The sequence below is a fragment of the Oncorhynchus clarkii genome, chromosome 13 (assembly GCF_045791955.1).
Source record: "Oncorhynchus clarkii lewisi isolate Uvic-CL-2024 chromosome 13, UVic_Ocla_1.0, whole genome shotgun sequence".
NCBI lineage: Eukaryota > Metazoa > Chordata > Actinopteri > Salmoniformes > Salmonidae > Oncorhynchus > Oncorhynchus clarkii.
In genome coordinates this window covers 26,972,851-26,981,775 of record NC_092159.1, presented here as the reverse complement: position 1 = coordinate 26,981,775, position 8,925 = coordinate 26,972,851, and the positions used below count along the sequence as shown (strand labels likewise).

The 8,925-nt window shown below is 39.7% G+C and overlaps 1 protein-coding gene across 1 annotated transcript; it reads left to right on the top strand.

Moving 5' to 3' along the window:
• The first annotated feature begins 955 nt into the window (after window positions 1-955).
• On the top strand, window positions 956-8,693 carry LOC139424731 (uncharacterized protein KIAA1958-like). The gene is made up of 8 exons (XM_071176838.1): window positions 956-1,097; window positions 1,899-2,107; window positions 2,215-2,380; window positions 3,813-4,676; window positions 4,837-4,902; window positions 6,026-6,118; window positions 6,818-7,713; window positions 7,833-8,693. Exons 2-8 carry the CDS (start codon window positions 1,916-1,918, stop codon window positions 7,917-7,919), a joined length of 2,364 nt encoding a protein of 787 aa, XP_071032939.1. The 5' UTR covers window positions 956-1,097; window positions 1,899-1,915; the 3' UTR covers window positions 7,920-8,693.
• Window positions 8,694-8,925: the final 232 nt, after the last annotated feature.

Genomic DNA, 8,925 nt, shown 5'->3' with positions numbered 1-8,925 from the left:
ATTTCTTTTGATTTTCCCATGATGTTTCCAAAGACGCACTGAGTTTGAAGGTAGGCCTTGAAATAAATTCACAGGTTCACCTCAAATGATGTCAATTAGCCTATCAGAAGCTTCTAAAGCCATTACATCATTTTCTGGAATTGTCCAAGCTGTTTAAAGGCACAGTCAACTGAGTGTATGTAAACGTCCGACACCCTGGAATTGTGATAGTGAATTATAAGTGAAATATGTCTGTAAACAATTGTTGGAAAAATTACTTGTGTCATGCACAAAGTAGATGTCCTAAATGACTCGCCAAAACTATAGTTTGTTAACAAGAAATGTGTGGAGTGGTTGAAAAACGAGTTTTAATGACACCAACCTAAGTGTATGTAAACTTCCGACTTCAACTGTACGTGCTTACAGTTCGTCCCATTTATTTTCCAGCGATTGAACGCTAGCTAGCAGGACTGAAGGCAAAGGCAGATTTGCCACTCGTCGCCTGATCCTCACAAGGCACCCTGATCTTTTTCAGCGAAATCTCTGTTTCCTTCTCCAGCGAATGAAGGAGATCTGGCCTGGTCAGGTGTCTGTAGTATCTCGCCCCGTCTGACTCATTGAAGAAAAACTCTTCCTCTCATCTGAGGTGAGTAATCTCAGTTCTGATGTCTAGCTCTTTTCAGTCATAAGAAACGGTAGCGGCAACATTATGTGCAAAACAAGTTACAAACAACGCAAAAAAACTAACGAAATAGCATGATTGGTTAAGAGCCGATAAGTACCCAGGTGTAATAGTGGTAAGGATTCTACGAAAAAAAAAAAAAAAAAATTGATTGTAGCAGTAGCTTGTTAATATGGCCAAAAAAATATGAAAAAAACGAATTTGAAAAATGTCAGACAGCGGTCATTATTTAAAGTATATAATTGTAACTTGGTTTCAAAGAAGAGCTTTTATTTTGAAGGCACAAACCGGAAGTTATTTTTTTATTACTACCAGCAGCAGCAGGAGGAAGTAAACGTTTAGAAAAATTATAATTATTTAATCAAGAACAGTAGAGGGGCAAAGTCAACTCGCTGATCGCTGAGCTAGTAATTAGCTCTATGTTCATATCGAGACGGTAAGACATATTTATTATGTTGTGTTTTCTACATGTTTTAACAGTTTTAGAAGAGCAGTAACGTTAAGACAGGTCGTGCTATATTAAGAATATAGTCACAGGAAAATGGTGTCGGGCATCCATTTACCTGTGACTATATTCATCATATTACACGGTCGTATGTGTACTACTATGTAACGTTTACAAACTAGCTTAAAAATTACAATTGAAATTAACGAATATTATTTTTTGTATCTTTATTAATCTGCCCACCGGAGAGCGCGTTTGTTAGACCTAGACCTGTTAAAAAAAATATGTTGTTGCTATGCTACAGAAGTATGGGGTGTTTTCACTAGGAACCAAACGGGAGGGGCCTACCTGAATTCGTCCAATAGAAACTCTAGGTTTAGTTGCAAAACGTTTCCCGTTGCAAATTGTTTTGCTTCAGTTATGACTGCTGAATACACCCCCATGTTGCTGGCTGCTAGCAGTCTTTGCTTAATTTTCGTTTGTTTGAACCTTTTTCAATTGACATTTATTAGCATATCCTATCCTAGGACCTATGTGATGTGTAACTTCGCTTGGTTCAGTTGGACGTCAGTGCTCTGCCCAGCTACAAAATAGCTTGCAAATTCGCTAGTTTGTAGTTTTATTTGCTAGCTAGCTAGTTAGCTAACGTTTCCCTGTACTGAAGTTAGAACCCCCTGCCCAGTAAATGTGTCGCCTTTTACAGTATTTACCTGTCTTGTTAGCTAGATAGCTAGCCATCTAGCTAATTGTGGTAGTTGGCATAACTAAACTGCTTGTCATTTCTCTCATCAGATTTTAAAAGGGATGAAATGCCAGGCTCACTGTGTATACAGTGTCAGACACAAACCACTGTGTTTAGTAAGACCTGCAACAGTTGTTTCTTTAACCATCCAAAAGAGAAGATGTTACAAGCGTTGAAGAAGTATGATTACGAATGGGAACACAATGATTGCACCCATTATAATAATAGCTCTCAGATATTGACTTCCACTAAAGTATTGGTAAGTGTTCCCCCTCCTCATATAACAATGTTAAACATAACAATACTATTTTTCAAATTATAGGCTAGCTACTATTTTAAATCTGAATGTCTGATTCTGTATTTCAGCTCTACAAATTACATACTCTGGGATTTGTTCCCCTTCTCCTGCTTGGAAAAAGGAGAAATGGAACAAAACATATCGATATGGATTCCTTTTGCCCTCACCCACAAGTCATAAAAGAAACGGGCTCTATTGAAACACTGAGAAATATTTATTTAGGTCTTCTGAATGGTAAGTTTTTTTATTTTAGAAGGGTTTTCTTTTACAATGTTGTACTCAAACTCAGCTGCTAGACATAAAGTGGAATATTGCATCAAGGAAAGATTCACTCATTTTGAAAGTTATATCGTATTTGTCCATCTTTGAGCGATATTTTATCAATCCCCGGGGTCATTTCATGTATATCTGAGCTATTCGCCATTCCAGCATACAGCCAGTATGACACATTTTGCATTATATGATGCAATGTGACGATATAACGTTAGAAATCGGTGAATCTTTCCTTTAAGTGACATCAATATTACAGCTACAACAGCATTCGGTGGTCACAATCAGTCTCTATCCAGAAATGGGCCCTAAATCATAATTTGATTTATTAGGATCCTCCATTAGCCGATGCCAATGGCAACAGCTATCCTTACTGGGAGCCGACACAAAACGAAAAAGACATTACAGACAAAAGACTTAACTATTTACTTTTATTCTGTTGGAGGAATTAGCCTGTAAAAACTAATATTTTCCATGTTTATGGTGTTAATCATTTTTGATAGCTATCTGCGGAAGTAAGGGGGTCGGGTGGGGGACTTGCATTCTGTTAATCATTTTTGGGGGACAGCCACCATACCAAACATCAGAGCCTGTTGTTCCTCATAGGATGATTTTAAAACAGTCTCTGAGCCACTGAGCAAAGCAAGTTCTGGGTCAGATTCAATGGCCCTCTCATATACCTTTTTGAATAGCATAAAAAAATGTTCACACAAAAGTCATGAAACCTCTAAGGCTTAATATCTGTCACACCGTGGGGAGACCTGGGGGTAAATTCTATGTAGTTTGGTTTTGGAGTAATGAAGCCTATACATTACTTTGTATCGATTGATATCTGTCATTGGTGGAACATGAGTGAATTCTAGACAGGGTTTCTCCCCAGATATCATCTGAGATCTAAATATTTAACTCTTTAGCTACCCTAGGTCTCCTTGGGGTGACTAGTAGAGGCCTCCGTATAGTTGGAGAAAAAGGAGACAGACTGTGAGACAAGGTGTGTTGAGTTGGGAGGGCACTGTAGCGGGTAATAAAATATGTTGTACTGGGAGGATTTCAACATTTTGGATCTACCCTTTGACATAGTGTCTTACATGTAAATAGCATAACAAAAATGGGAATCGGAGCGTTCAAATGTGTTATTTTAACTGGTTGAATGATGCAAAGGAACCTGGGAAGAGAAACCATTTTTATGGCATTAATGTACCCATCACGGATAGTCACTATTCTCCAGCTCTCTGTTTTGTTTTAAGATTTGTAACCAGTTCACTGTAGTTAAGCTTGAAGATGAGCTTTGGGTTTCTAGGTAGTGTACCGCATGTTTCTTTATTTGACATCCACATTAAAGCTTCTGATGCTCATTGTAGAGATATTTGAATAACTATCATTCTTTATAATGCAGTCACACTCGGCACCGAGTCCCAATGCCAGTGCTCCCCAGTGTCTTCAGAGCCAGACGGGACCCCTGCACCAGCCGAGGTAGAGGGAGCCCCTACAACAATCGATCCCGTGGGAACCCCTGCACCAACAGAGCTACACAGAATACCCATATCCATCCGACTGAACATAATACCCACACCAACAGAGACGTGCAAACACAACACACTAATCAATCCAGCGGGAACCCTGGCACCAACCAAGCGAGACGGAATCCCCATATCTTTACGACGGAACCTAATCCCCACACCAACAGAGCCAGGCAAACCATCCACACCAACCAATCCAGTGGGAATCCCTACACCAACCAATCTAGTTGGAACTCCTACAGCAATTGATCCATCAGGAACCCCTGCACCAACTATGCTAGACAGAATCCCCACATCCATCAGCCTGAACAAAATCACCACACTAACAGAGCCAGGCAAACACTCCACATCAACCAATCCTGTGGGAACCCCTTCACCAATGAATTCAGTGGGGACCCCTGCACCAGCCGAGCTAGACGGACTCCCCACACCAACAGACCCAGGAAAACCCTCCACATCAACCAAGCTAGACGGAATCCCCACATACATCTGCCTGAATGGAATCCCCACATCCATCTGCATGAACGGAACCCCCACCCCAATACAGTCCAAAATCCCCAGACCAATACAACCCAAAATCCCCAGACCTATACAGCCAAAATTCCCCACACCAATACAGCCAGGCAAACACTCCACGCAAAATAATCCAGTGGGAACCCCTATACCAATTGATGAAACATCTGACTCTTCTGAGCACCAGGACCAAGAAATGCAAAGGTCAAAAAGAAAAATGTGGATAGGTAAGCATTAGGAGCCGGTTTCCCTGACACAGAGTAGTCTGGGCCTTTAAAAAAAAAAAAAAAAATATGAAATGTTGAAAAATAGAATAATCTGTGTCGCAACGTATTGTATATTGCAGTTTATTTGCAGTTCTCACGTGTTTGCCATTTTATCACACAGATGGAGATCTAATCGTTGCTGAAGACGGTGCAACCATTCAAGCACAAAAGAAAATCAAAACAACAGGTATAACTGATATTTCAATTCACTTATTTAGGCTTAAGGTTCTGTACAATCAATCTACATTTTTGTATTGTGCCACATTGTCACAATAATGCAAAATGCATCATATGTTGCAAACCACATCATGAGGATGTGGCACAATACACTTTGCATCTTGAAGTGCTATATCTTGAAAACTTGATTGCTGACATGTAAAACAATTTGGAACTGGATCAACAGTGCACTAATGAAGAAGAAAACAACAAAACATTTTTGAGTGGATTATTCCATTAATACTATAAATGGAGCTGAAAAACATGAAATAAGGATTGTATCAATAATTTGCTATCATATAGCATTGAGACAAAAATATTAAATCGTTTTACGATCCTGTGTTTTTAAGCTTTCAAATTATATTAAAGACAAACTTATTATCTTTATTAGTTGCAGGGCTATGGGTATTTCATTATAGTGGGGGGTCCAAAATGAGCCAGCTGAGCACCTCTATCCCCTGAATGGTTGGTCATTCAGGTCCCAAGATTCACATGCTCATCATTTCTACCATCGGCATGTATAGAAAGTTTGCATATTAAATGAGTCATCTTTTTTATTTAAATCAATAACCTCACGGCTACTTAATCACTTTCACTCTCAAAACTATCACCACAGACAAAATATACCAGATACATCATTGGTGATATAAATCTGAAGCATCCGTTTAGAAATTCCACTCACCAGCAAATATAGTGAGAATAATATGCAGTATGTTTAGCGCAGACCATTTTTTGCTCACACTACAGACTGCTATATCGATCTGCTAATACATGACTAGTAAAGGGCCAGTGCACACATTTTTTTAACCTTTTTATTTATTTTTTATTCCGATTTTTCAGGGGGTGCTGTATGACAGACTCCATGAAATTATGACCTCTTCCTAAATATTTGGTAAAATATAAAACATTTTGGTATGGTTTTCTAGAAGCAAGGGTGGCTCATACAATCCATTTGGCTCAACTTACCCCACTCTCCCCGCCACCAAATGTTGTAGACTTGACGCTTTGCCAAAGTTAAAAAAAAAAATGTGTTGTTTAGGAGTCCAAGGGTGAATTGAGTTCTTGCACACACAGACTATTTGCTCTGTTCGTAGAAGAGTGGCTGAACATGGATACGGATAGGCCCACGGTGTCAAGACATGCAGAGGTAGACAGTGAAGTATTAGATCAACTAGAAAAACACAAAGGTAATTGATTTAATAAGGAATTGCCTCATGGCTACCTCATAACTTTCACTATTAAAAGGTGATCATTGTGAATTATTTACATTCTGCAACTTTGTGAAGGCGTCCACATGCTTCCCAGCCAAAACAGTTCGGAAGAGTTCGTGCATGGTAACATTTTGTGACGTTTTGGACTTCGGTGAGGGTTTTTTCGGCTGTTCGGGTACACCATTTTTTTTCTTAAGGCAAGCTGAAGTTCGGAACTAAAGTCTACGCCCCTTCGGTGATTAGGATCCTTCAATAAAGTATATTATTTTTTTATTATTTTATTATTTTTTTTGTCATTCAACGAGAGATGACTCGTTTTGATGCAAATCTTTTCATTAAGAAATACTGCACCAAACATCTTAGTCTCGCAATTTTACATCTAACTAAGATCTCATCTACAAAAACGTCTAAATTAATAACAGATTTCTTGAGTTATTTAGATCCATTCTGACTGTTTTGAGGAAGCGTATACTGGCTACGGCGTATCAAAATGGACCAACAGTACTATTGCCATGTTCTCGTTTTCATTTGAAGGGAGTAGGCGAGCACATTCGTTCGGGTTCGCCTAGCCGCCAGCCGAACTGAAGCATGCTGACGCCTTAACAAAACATTGTCACAGTTATCCCAAGGATGAATTTGCAAACATAACATTTGATTCATTTGATCTGTTTGTAGAAGAGTCGCTGAACATGGATACGGATAGGCCCATGGTGTCAAGACATGCAGAGGTAGACACTGAAGTATTAGATCAATTAGAAAAGAGCAGCATTGTACAAGCAACCAACAAGCAAACTTTGTGGGCTATAAACTGCTTTAAGGACTGGCTGGCAGAGAAACAGATGATAGTGGATTTTTCAACCATTGAGAAATCTGAAATGAATGTCCTCTTGCGAGATTTTTACTGTTCTGTTCGAAGGGGTAAAGGTGGGGAGTATTGCATCCCAAGCTATATCGGAATCCGGGCTGGCGTGAACAGATTCATTAACCTCCCTCCCCTTAGCAGATCCTGGTGCTTGATGAAGGACAGTGAGTTTACCTCCTCTAATAATGTATTTCTTGGGGTACTAAAGAAACTCAGACGAGAGGGCAGGGACAAAACTACCCATCCTAAGGTGATTACAGCACAAGACCTTGAGATTCTTCAAAACTCTACTGTGCTAAGCCCCTACACACCCAGAGGACTAGTGAACAAAGTGTGGTTTGATATCCAGTTACACTTTGGCCCCAGAGGAAAAGAGGGCAATAGACGGCTAACGCCACAGTCGTTTGTAATAAGGTACGATGAAAACGGAGCAAAATATGCAACGCTGACTTCCAAAGAAGAAAGACCGAACCACAAAGATGCAGAAGAGCAGAACTGGCAGAATCGCTGTGGAATCATGTTTCAGAACCCTGATAGTCCACTCTGTCCAGTCGCCTCCTTGGAGAAGTATCTGAGCAAGATCCCGCCAGATGCCACCGCCCTCTACCTCCATCCTAAGAAGATGGTCATCACCAGTGACAGCATGTGGTATAGCCAGGAGCCAATGGGGTTCAACTACCTTTCATCAATGCTGCCCCGACTGTGCCAGGTTTGCTTTTTTTCAAGCAAATTTTGTAACATTTTAATATTCGCTAAATAGCTAAGTTGTACTCATAACTCAACCTGTTGTTGCTTCTTGGCTCACTCACTCTCTTTTTCTCTCTCTAGGAGGCTGGTACATTGGAAAAGTACACAAACAATTGTTTCCGAACTTTGCGCGAGGTCATGTCTGTCAGCAGACTGATAGTTCCTTGAAGAGTGTTGTAGCTGAATCAGAATTAGTTAGGTAACATAGATAAAAAATATGTTTTAATTATTTTATACTTGTCATTAGAATGTCTTCTTTTGGACTATACTGTTGGCAGTTGCATTTTCCTCTCTTCTCTAGGGAAAAGTAACTTGGGGCCCAGAGAGGTGAGAGGTCAGGCTTGTCTTTTACATGTTTGGTAATAGGCAGAATATCAGAAAGGGTAAAGTCAGGTTTAAACATTGTCTTTATAATGAATATATCTGTTAAACCATGTGAAGGGCCCCACCATGTCTGTACTCCAGTCACTCACTCCTTTTTCCATTGGGGGGAGGAGTATGGTAATGTCTAGAACCATTGTATGTCCCCTCTGATGTTGCCCTTATCTTGATTTAGTATATGAGTTTGTACAGGAGGGGTGTATTTGAGATGGGAGTATCTAGAATTGACAATTGATATATGCCATTGGATGAGGTAATGTTTTAGTAATATGAAGTACCAAGAACGAGATTAGAACCTCGTCTTAGAGAGCAAACTGAACAATAATTTATAGCTAATGCTATCTGGCTATGGGATACTCCTCTCTCTCAAGTAAAAGGCCTTTGTGCTGTTTTCCTATTATCTGTGGTTCGTCATGTAAGTGAGAGGGGTGGATCTTTGCTATAAAAGATCTGTTGCCATTACGTTGACACTCAGAATTCATTTATAGACACTGAATTGATCTGAGAGTCACAGGGCTATGGTGAAGCTCATATTATTAAAATATTAAGTTTAAAGTATAACTCTGACTTGTGTGTGTGGTTTGTAAACTCTCCTTTCACTTAGTAATACAGGAAATTACCACGACAAGAGTTATTGAAAACCATCAATGGACAACAGAAAGAGATGTCAAATAGGCACAATGTGAGTCAAGGCAGTGACATGCTTCAGTTTTACTTCCTACCAGCAACATTCTCTCGGTCTTATACACAAATAGAGAGCTTGACAAGATGCATACAGTCCTCACCATATGTA

Bases quoted from the DNA above. Each gene is read 5' to 3' on its own strand.
- LOC139424731 (XM_071176838.1), top strand. From the start codon at position 1,916: ATGCCAGGCTCACTGTGTATACAGTGTCAGACACAAACCACTGTGTTT. The intron at 2,108-2,214 runs GTAAGTGTTCCC...TCTGTATTTCAG, and splicing joins TGACTTCCACTAAAGTATTG to CTCTACAAATTACATACTCT. The intron at 2,381-3,812 runs GTAAGTTTTTTT...TTTATAATGCAG, and splicing joins TTATTTAGGTCTTCTGAATG to TCACACTCGGCACCGAGTCC.